The sequence below is a fragment of the Triturus cristatus genome, chromosome 4_2 (assembly GCF_964204655.1).
Source record: "Triturus cristatus chromosome 4_2, aTriCri1.1, whole genome shotgun sequence".
Taxonomy (NCBI): domain Eukaryota; kingdom Metazoa; phylum Chordata; class Amphibia; order Caudata; family Salamandridae; genus Triturus; species Triturus cristatus.
This window is the reverse complement of record NC_140586.1, coordinates 433,916,148-433,930,685: the sequence shown is the minus strand read 5'-3', so window position 1 is coordinate 433,930,685 and position 14,538 is coordinate 433,916,148. Positions and strand designations below refer to the sequence as shown.

Genomic DNA, 14,538 nt, shown 5'->3' with positions numbered 1-14,538 from the left:
AGATTTAGGAGACCATCATTTGTAATGGCCTCAGTGGCAGCGTGCTTCCAAAAATTGATGAAATTGGTTTTGGAGGGCTTTGGGTCTTTAATGTATTTTCAAGATGATATCCTGGTGTATGGTAAGGATAGGCTGCAGCATGACAAAGTTTTGAGACCGGTCTTGACCAGATTGAAGGGCAGAGGTCTTACCTTGAGGAAGAAGTTTGCATTTGGGGTAGGGTCAGTTGCATATCTTGGACATACTATATCTGGAGAAAGAATAAGTCCTAAGATTGAATTGGCTGATTCAATCATAATGGCGCCATCTCCTTCCAACAAAGATCAGATCAGGTCATTTATGAGCATGGCGGAGTATTACTCTAAATTTGTCATGAATTTTGCCAGCGTTGTGCAGCTCATCTGGTTACAACTTAAGAAGGGAGAACCGTTTGAGTGGACTGATGAGGTTGAGGAGGCTCTCAAGATTGTAAAGGTTGAGATTGCAAAAATGACAAGCCTGGGTCACTTCAATGTTATGAAGAAAACTTTCCTATAGAATGATGCCAGTTTGAAGGGACTGAGTGCAGTAATATCCCAGGTGAAGGATGGTGAAGAAAGGTTTGTGAGTTTCTCCTCACACTTGCGTACAGGTGCTGAGAAAATGTACTCAGTTATTGGGTGTTAGGTAGAAGCATGTACCTGGGCAATACTTCACTTCATGGTTTGGTTGTGAGGTCTACCATTGGTACTCAGGGTGGATCACAGACCTCGTGTACAGCTGTTGGGGTGCAGCAATGTGGATAATACTGCTCCCTGAATAAAAATGTGGATATAGGGATTGATGGAGTTTAACTTTTAAGTCAGTACCTTCCAAGTGACAAGAATATTCCAGCAGACTGTTTGTCGACGATGTCTACTGGTAGATCTGACAGGGAGGAGGTGGTGATGGACCATGTCATGTAGGTTAAGGAAGTGGCAATTGGGAAGGCTGCCAAAGATGAGGTAAGGGAACTGGTCAACCTTCTGGTGGTGTCAAGGTGACCAAGTTTCAAGGATATTGTGGTGGAAGAGATGGTATTTTGGAATGTTCGTGAAAATGAGTTTTTGCGGGAATCAGATGATTCCTCCTGTCGGAATATGGTACAAAATTGTGAATCTTGCACACAAGGGGCATTTAGGAAGGAATTCCGACCAAGGCGAGAGTTAGAGAGCCATACTGGTAGACCAGATTAGATAGCCAAGTTGAAGATTGCATCCTATGTGCGGCAAGTGACGAACCTAAGGTAACTAGTACAACATCATTTTCACCAGTAGCTGTTCTGGAGGAACCTGGGGTTAAGTTGGGGCTGGATATTGTTGGATCTTTTGACCTGTTGCCACAAGGAAAAAGGTTTGTCCTGGTATTAGTTGATTACACATTAAATTGCAGCATGTTGTGTATGAGGACTGCAACAGTGTTGGAGTTTTTAAGGGATGTGTTTGCTTAGGAAGGAAGCCCCAAATCTGTGTATTGCAATGGCATATACTGGCCCCATTCTGGCCTGGTGTAACTGCGAGCCAAATATATCAACACTTTGTACTGGCTTTCAGACACAAAATTGATGCAAACAGGCAGAAAGCGTTGTATTGAGGTTGACTTTCCAACACAAAATTTGTTGTAATTCAAAGTAGCTCTATGCATTACTCTGCGCTACGTTGCATTAATTAGGCCTACTGTGGGTGGTACAGGGGCAGTCTTATGCAACCACCCATTGGTTTTGCTGCAGGTTCCTAACTACTAATATTGGTAGGCAGTGATTAGTGTAAAAAAAATTACACCTCCTCAAGGCAGGTGTAGAATTGGAGAAAAGATTTATTTTCCAACTTTGCATGTGTGCTGTACTATACAGGACACATACAAACTTTGAAAACTAGTAAATTAATGTCAGAACCCCTTTCAGAGGGCCATAGAACAAGCTGGATCTACTGAGTCCAACTGTGGGATTGAGGCCTTTTACTCCTGATGCCCCAGCACCCGACCTATTTTGGACTTAAAGCAACTGGGTCAAAAACTCCTTCAGCACTTGCCTCTCAGTTGGGTTGAGCAGTTTAAGGCTTTGGAGGTGGTGGGAAAGAGGTGAGTGCAAGGTTTTCATGGGCATGAGACTCAGAATGCACTCACGAACCACAATAAATGAACATCCAGACAGATACCTGCTTTTATGAAAAGAATGGTATTTTTTATGTGTAAGAAATTGGATTGTTGGTTAAGTGGGGGTGGAGACCCACTCAGGGAAAAACCCACGTTTGTCGTCATGGTGATCCACGAAAGTCACTAAATTAACCTGTGCTTAATGCTCTGATAGCTTGGCACCAAAGCAGTCAGGCTTAACTTGGAGGCAATGTGTAAAGTATTTGTGCAACACTCAAACCGTAATTAAGTGAAAATACAAGACAATAAAAATTTCACATCAATTTAGAGAAATACAGAACATTTTAGTAAATAAAATTACTCCAAAACAAATTCAATCCAATCAGTAGAACCGGAGTTAAGAATTTTAAATGTTTTAGGTGAAAAATAGCACCTAAAAGATCAAAGTGCAACCATAGGTATCAGGTCGCTCGAGACTGTGTCAAAGTCACAAGTTAAGACTTACCGCAATGGATTGTTGTTTTGATACATAAGGTGGAGGGCCCAGTCTTGGCTAACCTTGTGATTTAGAAAACTTTTGAGGCTTAAGTCCAGGAGAAGGTAGGGTTCAGTGGGGCAAAGCAGCAGGCTGTATCCAAAGAGACGTCAACGTTGATGGGGAGCCACTGGGCTATGTCTCAGTTAAATCATGGACATTGGCAGGAAAAAGCTCTGAGTGGAAAAGCTAGATTTCCAGGACAAGGAGTCGGCTGTCATCGATAGGGAGCCTGTCGCCGTTGAGCCCTTGAAAAATGTAATTTTTTGACTTGGACAACATTTTGGGAGTTGAAGACCTCCAGCGAGATGAAGCTGCAAACCATAGCCAAAAAGCGCTCCAGGAGGTCGGGCACCGTAGCTCAGAGATTCTGATGAACAGGATTTGCTGCTGAAGAGAAGAACATAGCAGGAGCTACAGTGAAATTCGGTGGATTGGCAAAGCTTTTTGGGCAGACTGTCTGGCAGGTATGTCCTGGTCTTCTGTCCGTTCTTCTGGCACTTTTTTCAGGATTTTGTTTTAAGTCTCTGTGTTATGAGCTGTTTATATTCTTGGCATTTTGGGCATCAACACTGTTTCCTGTTTCTTTAAGAGGTAGAATGTTAACATGCAATTGTATTTCCTGAGCTGTGTTCGAGATTCTATGTGGGACTGTTATTAATGGACTCGAACAGTCTCTTGAGGTGCATCTTGTGCTGTTTGCTGTTTGGTCCAGATAAAACTGAAGTTGTAGATACATTCACTGTGTCACTTCTTCTCCTCGCTTTAAGATGCTTCTCTTTCACAGAAAAGAATTACAGCACCATTAAAAGGGAGGTATTAGCATGTGTGTGGGCAAATAATCATTTTGCTACTTGTTTATGGGGTAGAGAGTTTTTTTGTTAGCAGAGCATACATATTGTTTGTATCTTTTGAATGAAGGGACTTTCAACTGCTTCAGCCCCAGACTTGTGAGGTTGTTTTAAGAAATTCAAGAGTTCAACGTTGGGGTTAGACACAACCATGGTGGAAAGAATTGTAGAGCGGACTTTTGTCATATTGCTCTGCTAATGGTAGGATCACAAGTGCTGCACTTGATGTTGTCGAGTGTATAGTGAGATATGTTGACGGTGTCAAGATTGCTGCTAGTGTAGTTTCTAAAGAAGAATGGGGGAGTGCGGTAAAGAAAGAAAGTTGTCAAATATTGTTGTAAATAAATTCATTAGTCTAAAGTGGCATAAGGGTTAGGATGTTGCAGATGAGGTGAACTGATTTTCTAAAGTGAAGGATGAGTTTACTTTGAAGGTGATTTGGTATTACATGATTGCTGATTCTGCCAACCGAATTCAGGAGTAGACTAGTCCTGTTTGCTCATTAGGGTCATATAGGTTTGACTGGCTTTAAAAAGAGATTGAGATCTTTACACTGGTGACAAGGAATGGATGCAGAGGTTGAGTATTTTGTGTTGGGTTGCATGAGTTGTGATGATGCTGACAAGCCTTTGAGCACTTAAATACTCCAATGTCCCCCTTGGAGTTCCCTATCAAACCTTGGGAAAAGCTGGGAATGTATTTTATAGGGCCAACATACTCTTTCAGTGAGCACATGAGGTATGCCCTAGTTCTGGTGGATTATCATTCTAAGTGGGTGTTTCACAAGTTTATGAAGTAGCCTAACATTGCGGTGGTAGTTGTAGTCTTGTGAGCCTTGTTTCACCTGGAAGGGATGGTAAATTGTTTGTATACAGTTAACTGAGTACAATTCAATAATCAGGCAATAAAATGTTTTCTTTCTTGTTTGGGCATTAAGCACCTGTCTGTTGGTAGAAAGAGTCAATAAACTCCTAAAGGAGAACAGTTAGTTGGCGTTGTTGTCAGGCAGGGTGTTTGAGACACAGGTTGAAGACAGGTTGTGGAGCTATCACAATACTCCACATGCTATCACAGTAATTGCTCCCTTTGTATTTTTGAGGGGTTGTGACTCTTTGAATGAGTTCTCTCCTACTTGGGTGTTGGAGACAACAGATACACTGGATAACCTTCTGGATGTGAATAAGGTTAGTCAATGAGTTGGAGAAGCAGAGAATAGAAGTAAACTCGGACAGGATGAGTTAAATAAAGTTAATGATGTTGAGTTTTGCTTTGGAGATCTAGTCAGAGCGAAGTGATCTTTGGGTAACAAGTAGGGAGGTTGAAAGTTTTATCTGAAATGTACTGTAATTCAGGTTTCCAAACATGCTGTTAGGGTCAGTGCTTAATTTGTAAAATATTAAGTGCCAGGGCTCTGACCAGGAGGCCACTGCAGCTTGCAGCACCCATCGCCCCTGTCATCGCTGCCAAAACAACTACTACTCATCTCTCTCGCATGTATATGCGACAGTTCAGATTATTCCAGGTCCCCAAAGCCAAAGGAATGGCTGGGGAGGCAGGTATTAGCAATTTATTTATGTATATTGTTTTCCTAAACAACTGCTATACTGCTCATCTCTACATTACATGAGCAGCGCCACCCTGTGGCAGACTGCCCTAAGTGTGGTGTTAACAATTAGGTTCCAGTGCCGAGCACCAGACACCAATTAAGTGCCGGTGCTCAGCACCGGAAAGCACTGGCTCAAATTAAGCACTGTTTGTAACAGATGTGCTCTGTGGTGGGGGCTGAGGGGTGTGGTCGATTTTACCAGACACCAGCTGGGGAGGAGGAGCTGTTCAAGACAAGGATGATAGTCTACTCTTGTCATGTTGGTTTGCATGTTATCAAAATAGCATGTTCCATGGCTCACCACTGAGCCAGAATGGCCAAATGTAGACGGGCGCTCCAAGAGAATCTTTAGGAGAGAGGAGATGGGAAAAGGCCTTGAATGAGCTGCATGCAGTAATTAGGGCGTTTCCCCATTGAGGATGATGTGCAGAAGGAGTTAAAGCTTCTTTTCAAGAGTTAGAGCGGAGGGTAAAAGGGTATTCACTTAGGGCAAGCATGGAGGCACAGGGAGCAGCCATACTGCTGGAGAGAGTGGTGGACTGGAGAGGTAGGGGCTAGTCATGGCAGGAGGTCCTGGGAAAGTGAGTTGTGTGTTTCGACTAACCCTGGGCCTGGTGTGCCTGCAAAAGGACAGCTACTTATTGCTGTGTGGATAATAATCATGGTAGATGGGTGCCCTGCCCTGCACAAGTCAATAGGCTCCTGGCATGTGCCAGAGTGCGAGCTGTAAGAGCTTTGGGTGATTTCATGCACTGGCATGAAGGCGTTGGGTCCTTGTGGCTTTGAGTAGGTGACCACCAGAATCATGGGTGGCACCAAATGGTGGCAGGAGAGGTGGATATAGATGGCCTTCCTGCCAGCCATTGCTGAGTGTGGTGTGGTGAAGAAAAGGTAAGGGAGTTGGAAGGTGACAAGTAAGTGATTGGTGTTTTGATGGGTATAGGTGGTAAACAGAGTTTCTGTAACATGTCTAATGGTGGGTGGAAGCTTGAGAAAGGCTGATGGGTGCCCTGCAAAAGGCCTGATAGTGAAATGTAGACAGCAGGGGTGAAGGTTCTTCACTCATGCTTTTTGAGTTGTTTGGTGCCCTCTAGGTCAATGGGAGGTGAGATTGAAACCAGAAAAGGGGTGGATGCCAGGTAGAGAAAGGAGGGCAAGTCAGAATGCCACCTCAATAGGTCATCGCCATGGGAGACTATGACGCTGAAAGTAAAAGCCCTTTGACAGCTATGAGGATGGAAGTAGTGGGGTAAATGGAAAGGGTATTTGGTCGGAGAAGTAGTAGAGGGTCCTGGAGGTAGCCTGCCATGGTAAGTAAAGGGCATTATAGTGGACTGAGTACACAAGGAGAGAAGGAAAGGATAGCCGGAGTGGTCACAGAGCTGGGGGGCAGTAGGGGTGACGGCAGCGAAATTGCCATGCATGGATATCACTGAGTATTGAGATACCAATTATATGACTACAACCAAGAAGAGCTGTGTGATGGGGAGAGGAGCACAGAGAATAGGAGATGCAATGGTTGTAGATGGGAGTGGAGGTTGGAGAACGAAGACCTAGAACATCCTGCCTCTCCACCTCAGGCAATCACTGCCTCAATTCAGGAAGGACCTCAAGACCTGGCTCTTCAACTGAACCAAAGCGCTTTCATCGGACTAGCAGCTTTACCCCCCCCCCCCCCTCCTTGAGACACTTACGGGTGAGCAGTTGCTCATTACAAGCCATTGATTGATTGCTTGAGAGTCAGTAATACAAGTGCCAGGCATGGATTACTGCAAGTATTTTCATCCCAACTATTGGGTGGTGATGGAGTAATCAACAGAAGAGGTTTGGATGGGTACTGAAGCGGGGTTAAAGAGAAGTGAAGATGAGGTGAATCAGAAAGGGGATGAGCATCAGAAAGGGATGAGCAGCCTCGGTGCTTCAGGCTAGGGTTTGGAAGACCTCGATTGTTTTGATCTTGCGAGGCCAGATGATTCAGCTCTTGAAGTTCAACAGGGTGCAATAGTTGGGATCGTGGGTTTGCAAGTGCAATGGGGAAATGAGACAATATAGAAAGGCTGGAAGGGGTCAAGAGACGAACAGATATTAGTTTACAGGGTCATGGGGGCACTAGGTTGTCAGTTTATAGGTCTTAGGAGGTTATCGGGATAGTATTTTGAGCAAGGTGCCCAGGTTGGTGCAGGTATATCCATATGGAACAGCACACATTGATTCAGGATGGCCAGTTGTAAACTTATTTCCAAATGTTGAATATTCCAGTCTCATACACGAGGGGGTCTAAACTTTTATTTTTAGTGCTGGGTTGGTTTAAAAGTATGCGGCAGTGGCTTGAAATGTATGTTGCTGGGCAGGGTTAGGCATAAAGGTTGCGTTTTCCGCTCTTCATGCGAATGGGAAACATAACGCTGTGGTGTTTAACAAAATTGACTTGAAAGATCGACCACTTCCTGCATGATGGACAGCTGAAGGGGCGGGGTGCTGGGCATTTTTCGGCTCCAGTTCAAGAGCTCTCTTCTGTGATACTGCAAAGATGTTCATGTCACAGGTAGATGCATGAGCTAGGGACAACGTGCAGCCGACGAACTTGGGTTTCTGTGTCTGGACAGGGATGAAAGTGAGGTTCGCAATCACATATGACAAGTGGGGAATTAAGTCGCTGTTTGGGTTGATTTTCATAAGAGTGGGAATGATTAGACAGGCACAGTATTAGGACTTCAGGGCCTGCGTTGGATGGCATGAAAGGTCACACCAAGCTCACATAATGCGGGGCATGACTTGTGTGGGGAGCATCTCTTTGCAAGCCTATCAGATTGATTGTAGCAATATCAACCAGACACAGTAGTAATTGTTTGTATCTGAAGTTAAGGAAACTGAACACAGTAAATTGGAATTTGGTGAAAGGTGGTCAACGGAAGATTGAAATGTCATTTTTCATGATTTCATGGTTAGCACTGCTGCAGGTAAAGTTAGTACCGGCCGCCCCCCCGTACCCGTACGTCGTCGTTACCTGTGGGCGTAGGCCGGGCGGCAGGAACTCTGGAAACAACGGCGACACACTGGCTTCGCTGGCGGGCCTGCACTGCCTTTAATACCGGATTAGGCAAGAGTAGTACTGGCACTACTGGCCAGGCTGCCGCACGCCAGACTGATCGATGCTGCCAGCTGCCCTCAACACACCTCCGGCCAACTTGGCGTTGACTATGACTCTCATCGTGGCAGGTAGTGCCATGCTTCTGCGCGCGCTGCGGTGGTTATGCTGGCACGTGGCACTGGCAATGTGCAAAAAAAATCTGCGCAGTGCGCACGTTGCCGCAGCCGCACAGCCCCTACCCCATCCTGACTAAATCCAGCCCAAATCTCTGCCTGCCCACCTATAGGCAAGTTAGTGGCACTCAGGGCAGGCACTGGCAGGACTGACGGACGTCGGAACCACTGAGGCAGGGCCGCTGGCCGGCAAAGCGCGTACGCAGTGCGAGCGCCGCCCTCAACACATTTAAAATGTATTTAGATCAGCAGTGGACAGGAGGTAAATGGTAATGCAGGAATCTCTTCCTCTGGGGGACGCAGCTCAGGTCGGGAGAAGATCAAAACACGCCAGCTGCACACACTTTAGGTAAATAAAATAGAAATGTGATGTGCGGGTGTCAGTCAGTGCCAGCCACAATCTAGACCCGGCCCTGTCAATTAAGGGCCGGTGCTAAGCACCGGAAAGCACCGGCACAAATTAAGCACTGGTTAGGGTTAAGAATTGGAAATGGGTGGAGCGATAGGAATATAGCCGAAGTTGTGTCCAATCCTCGGTTTTAATGTACGGTTTAATGAAGGGGTTTTGTAAGCTATTAACAGAAGTGGCTGTTATGTGGATGGTTGTTTGTTTGGCAAAGAGGTTTGCACTCAAGGAGAGAAATTCATTTTTGCTACTATGGATACACCAGTAGAAATGAGTAGGGATGGGAACTCCAACATGAATTGCCTTAAATCTGGTGAAGGTTTGCAGATTTCCTGTGTTTAGGATGGAGGCCGTTGGCAGAGTGTTGGTGTTCAAGCCAATGGGAGAAATAGGAGCACTAGCAGTGTGGTTAGGCAACAATATCTCTTTATAACCATGAAGTTTAATTTCTCCTTGTTTGGGGCACGACCTTTGGGTACAGAGCTAGTGGCATCTGCCTTTTTGGAGCAATTAACCTGAAAATTGTTTCCATTTTGTACTTTAATTTCGAGATTATAACAATTTATGAAGAACACATTTTGTATCACATTTACTTTTCTAGTTTTGCAACTTAAGTTTTACTGGCATTCACTATCTTGACTGCTTTAATTTCTGTAGGTGCAGATTTCTTGTTTAACTATTCTTCCTCTTCATTTTGACATCTTAGCTAAACCACAAGCAATTCGGCCTAGCAAGATTTGAACTATTGTAAATATTGACCATTTGCTGTCAAGAAGAATGCTCCTGATTACAAGTGCAAATCAAGGGAGAAAGTTGTAAATTTGTGACTCGCCCACCTATATTTACATTTTGAAATTTGAAATCTTTTTCAGTAAATCTAAAAGGTTGGGCTTTCTCCACTGAGCAATAGCATAGCTATATTACCAGTCCATCCATGCATGCATCTGTCCCCATAGTCTTGAGGGAACTTGGCACAGGTGATACGATGATCTAAAAAGGGTCCCTGGGTGCATTGCACCTCCACTATCCACTTGCACTATCTCCACAGATAATGAATACCATTTTGAATGAATATGCATCATTCAAACGCTGTCATGGGCTTGCCTCATTGTGCCTGCAAGAAAAGACTGCCTCTATCATGTCGCAAAATCCCACTGGTCTCAATAGAGAAGCTGGCGTTTGCAGGTTTTGCAGAGTGACATAGAATAGCAAGTAGAGGTAGTATTTGGTTCTGGCTCTCTAGGAAACCTTCGGTAGCAGTTTTAATGATAAAAGATACACTTCTTCTAAATTGGTATTCTCTCCGAAGAACCCATTTGAGCACCATGCGCAGAGAAAGCTTACCTATCGTTATCCTCTGTACGATCCACAAGGCCTACATCAACAAAGATCCTGGCTACATGATAAAATCTATCTCAATACCATAGCTAGGAATATTTGTTATGCTACCACACCTTCTTCTTAATTATTGTATTTTCCTTTTCCAACATTACATAGACATACATACACTTTTTACCAGAAATATAAAAACGGAGGTCTTGAAAGCAGACATAGAAAGCATTCGGCAAATAACTGATCAGCCACTGGGAGTGGACTCTGCATGTTACTGCAGCACAAGATCGACGCGAGGAACCCCACTGGTAACTTGCTGGTGAGCTTCGATGCAGGGTGGATTCCAGGTGACCAGAGAAGAGGCCGCGGTGGCCTTGGCAGTTTCACAAGTGTCTGAGATGTCTCATGTCAACTCTTAATCAGGGGCTACTCCTGCTTTAAGTAGTAAGATTCATTAGTCATTGATGCCTGGACTGTTAGATCGTTGCACCAGATAGGTTGTCCCATGGCTGCCATATTTCTCTGGGTCTGGAGAGGGCTGGGGGGGACGGGACAGAAGGCCCAAACTGTTAATTAAAATACAGTAAACCAGCAAGCCATTGCTTGAATTTGGCGCCCTCCCCCTGCCGCACCTGCTAGCTAACAGCTGCTTGGGCATCAACAGGCCAAGCGCCACAAGTAATATAATAATACCTATGCAAATGGAGATTTTTATATTTTTCTTCAATTAAAACAGTGACATTTAATTAAACATATTCAACAAATGCCTTCGCAGTAACACAATCACCCTACTTTAATAACTCTTCAATCTGCTTTTCTTTCAGGGGAACGATGACATTTATATATGTGTCACAAAAGCAGGGCGGATTGACATTCAGCGTGGCTCCTCGACTGTACAAAAAACTGTTGCCCAAACATCTCTGGTAATGTAAACGGTGGTTTTGTTGTGATATTAACGAATACATACCTTATCTAAAGCACTGACATTGAAAGGTAACATGAAATCCACTTTGGTACAGTCAACAGCAATCCATAATGGAGAAGTCTGGCCTTTTATTTACTAAAGATAAAGGGGTTTATTTACAAGCCCCTTATGCCACCGGTGCGTCACTTTTTCCCATATTAAAAGTGACACACCGGCGGCGCAGGGGCTTGTAAATAAGCCCCAAAATTGCAACGTGAGTTATGATGTGTCCTGGGCACGAAACGAGGTAGATTGCTGAAATTGAATGCAGTCTTCAGCCTCCTGCTCAAACTCCAAATTCTGCAGTTATTACCATTCCTTTGAAAGGCTGTTTGTGTAGAGTCTTCATCTCTCCAGATGGTCTATCTTGCCATACTAATGTGCAGCAGCACAATCTGTACCTTTGAACGTTCTGTGATGCAAACCACTGTGGTGGTCATGGCTCCCACAATGTCACAGCACAGCCGCCATCTGAGGATCACGCCGGCGAGCAGTTGGATAGCTGGTGCAGTCCAGTCCTCTGATTTCTCACTGTATCAAAAGAAGCATGCATCACATGGAAAGGTTGATAACCTGCAGGGTGCCAGCACGTGGGAAATATATATCTTCCTTTTTTGATTTGCTAATAACTTTGGCGCTGGTGGACAAATCTCCACAAAACATTTTATTTTTTTTGCCTATTTTGTGCATGGAAAGTTTCTGGGTGATCCGTCAGGCGGGGGCTGAGAAAATATTGGGGGGGGGTCCCAAATTGCAAAATCACTATGCAGTTTCCTTAGATCTTTTTAGACAGCCACAAAAAAACGCTGCAGTATGCCACATTTGGCAAGGGCATAGTTCTTGGTCCAGAAAGTGAATTGGTGTAAATCTATTCAGTAGTTTTTGAGGTATTACAGTTAAAAAGCGGTCTGATTAACTGACAGCGACAAGAAGAAACAGTTGCTGGCCCACATTACAGGACTCGTAGACTTAGTCCCCTGTCCTGCACATTAACAAAATAAGCATTAGTGTGCCTCCCATGGGCCCATAAATTAGGGAAAAACAATAGTTCTTGCTCCAATCTCGTGGGTCTCCCACTGGATCACGGGGAAAAAGTGAAACTATTTGTCCAACATTTTTGAATAAATTAATTGAGGGGGTGGGGCATTGGAAGGGCTCTCCTCCTAAAGTACAATTTGGGCCCTAGAGACCCCATTTCTCCACTCCACTTTAATTTAGGGGAGGGGTAGCGACCACCCTCCCTGAGCCTGTTAAGGCCCTGGGGAACCCCATCCCCCAGGGCTGAACTAAACTTTAATGGGAGGGGGGCCACACAGCCACCCTCCCTTAGCATTTTAATGTCCCAGGGACCCCATCGGCCAGAGCCAAACTAAAGTTTAACGGGAGGGAGGACAATCGCAAATGGCTGGTTCAATTGCTGTGTCCGAGGGAGACCACCCCCAGGACACAGTAGTTTCCCTGCCTGAGGAACCGCGGACAGGGAAACATATCCTGGCTCCTGCTGGGAGCAAACATTCTTTCCCTGCCTGCAGGAGGGTGAGCAGGGGGGGCATGTCTGTTCCCATCAGCGGGAGCTTTAAAAATGCTGCTTCCAGGAAGGAGCAAACTTTTGCTCAATCCTGTGGCATGGAAACAGATTAAGTCTACCCGGCAGGAGCAAACAGAAAGTGCTGGTCCTGCCGGGTAGGAGCAGTGCTGGCTAGTGCGTTACGTGGGCAGCTGGCGGGGGACCTGAGGCTCCCCCCACAGCCCCAATTTGATCCCTGGGGCCACAATATCCAGAGGCTGGGATCCCCAGGACTTATTAGGAGTCAGGAAGGAGGGCCCCATGCCCTCCTTACCTTAACATATGTGTTTGGGCCCCCTGAGATGAGGTCCCTTGAGTCACTATAGGCTCAGTGGAGCGGTGAGCCCCCTTGCGCTTGATTTAAAAAAATAAAAAATAAAAAAGCAGCAGGAGATGGTTCTTCTGGTTTAACTAGTGGCTCGGGTGGGGGTTCTGTGCACCCCCTCCTCCAATAGAAGGATTGTATGCGGCAAGGGTGTATCTTTATATATGGCAATAAAATATTACATTAAATTAAAAAAAAAATGAAATTCATAAAAAAATCTAAAGGTTAAAGTAATGTTACAGTTAGGTGACAATTTTGATGGAAACATACCCTTTTGAACTATGTTATAGATGTGTAAAGTAACTATAACTCGTGCCCTAAGGTAACTATGACTCACTCCGTCGCCCTGCACTTCTAATTACCCCACAAATAACATAACTCATGACATCTTTTACGACATTATTGATAATTTCACTGCAACATTTGCAATAAAGTTATTAAAGAGAAAACTGTGCATTGGGTACCCACCTCTGGCCCCTGGTGATGGGGCCCGAAGTTGAAGGAGGTTCAGAGAAGTGGACTGTGCACCCTCCTCCCCTCAATTTACAAAACTGGCCCAGGGGAGTAAGGAACCCAGGGCCCAAGGGCGCTCATGGAGGGAGCCAAGTTACCCCTTTCTCCTTAATGTTTAAAATCGAACCAAGGGGATGGCACCCTCGGGCCCCAGGGAGGCTCAGGGCAGGGGGCCATGCACCCCTTCCCTTCATTTTTAAATTTGGCCCTGGGGGTTGGGAATCCCCAAATACCAAGAAGGCTGAGGATGGGGCCTGCAGACCTACTTCCTTTTAATTTTTCAAATATGCCAGAGGAATGGAGTCCCTAGGGCAGGAGGAGGCTTGGGGAGGTGGGCTGCATACCCCCCTCCCCTTATTTAAAAATAATGGCCCAAGGGAATGGGACCCCCGGGCCGTAAAGTCTCAGGGAGAATATCTGCGCACCCCCACCCCAATAATTTATTTAAATAAGTGTGTTGGTGTGGTCATCGAGACATCAAACTGAATATTAAAAGAGCAGCAGGAGCTGTTCATTTATTGTTCACTGCTCCAGCGTGGAGCATCCCATAATGCCCTGCGAGGGCTTTTTTTGTTTAATTTTATAAGCTTGTGGTGCCCCTAGAATAGGCAGAGACACTACCAAGCATTTTCTATTGTTGCCAAGAGCTGCAGCAATTGGTGTAGCCGTCTAGCAACCTAAAAAAATCTCTACATCTCCTGGGTCATGAACACTCCTAGCTGGAGCTCTATGGTCTTCAGCTGAAGTGCAAGGCCCTCTTGTGGTTGTTGTCATGATTTAATTTTTCTGGACCGAAAATGTTGCATTTATTTTGAAAATAAAAAAGTCGGAGTTTAACTTTTTTTCATTTTTCAGCCCATAAATTTCAATAATAAAAACATTGATGAAAGAGACTCACAGACATGTTTATTTTATTAATAAGTTTATTAAACATTTTTATAGTAATCAATATTATCAATCCTAGCAGTGTTTGAATTACTGGAATGTACACTAGATTGAAAAAACATATTGGCGATTTTTGGAGAAAGGTATTAACCAGGTTACTATTTATATTTTGGTGGTG

The 14,538-nt window shown here is 44.8% G+C and overlaps 1 protein-coding gene across 3 annotated transcripts in view; it reads left to right on the top strand.

The window, feature by feature from the left end:
• Window positions 1-14,538, top strand: part of LOC146834526 (ferric reductase 1-like) — a 594,548-nt gene that overhangs the window by 371,520 nt on the left and 208,490 nt on the right. For all 3 annotated transcript variants that reach the window (XM_085601924.1, XM_085601923.1, XM_085601922.1), the window contains one exon: window positions 10,931-11,029. In XM_085601924.1, coding sequence (XP_085458050.1) covers window positions 10,931-11,029 — 99 coding nt within the window. The remainder of the gene's footprint in view (window positions 1-10,930; window positions 11,030-14,538) is intronic.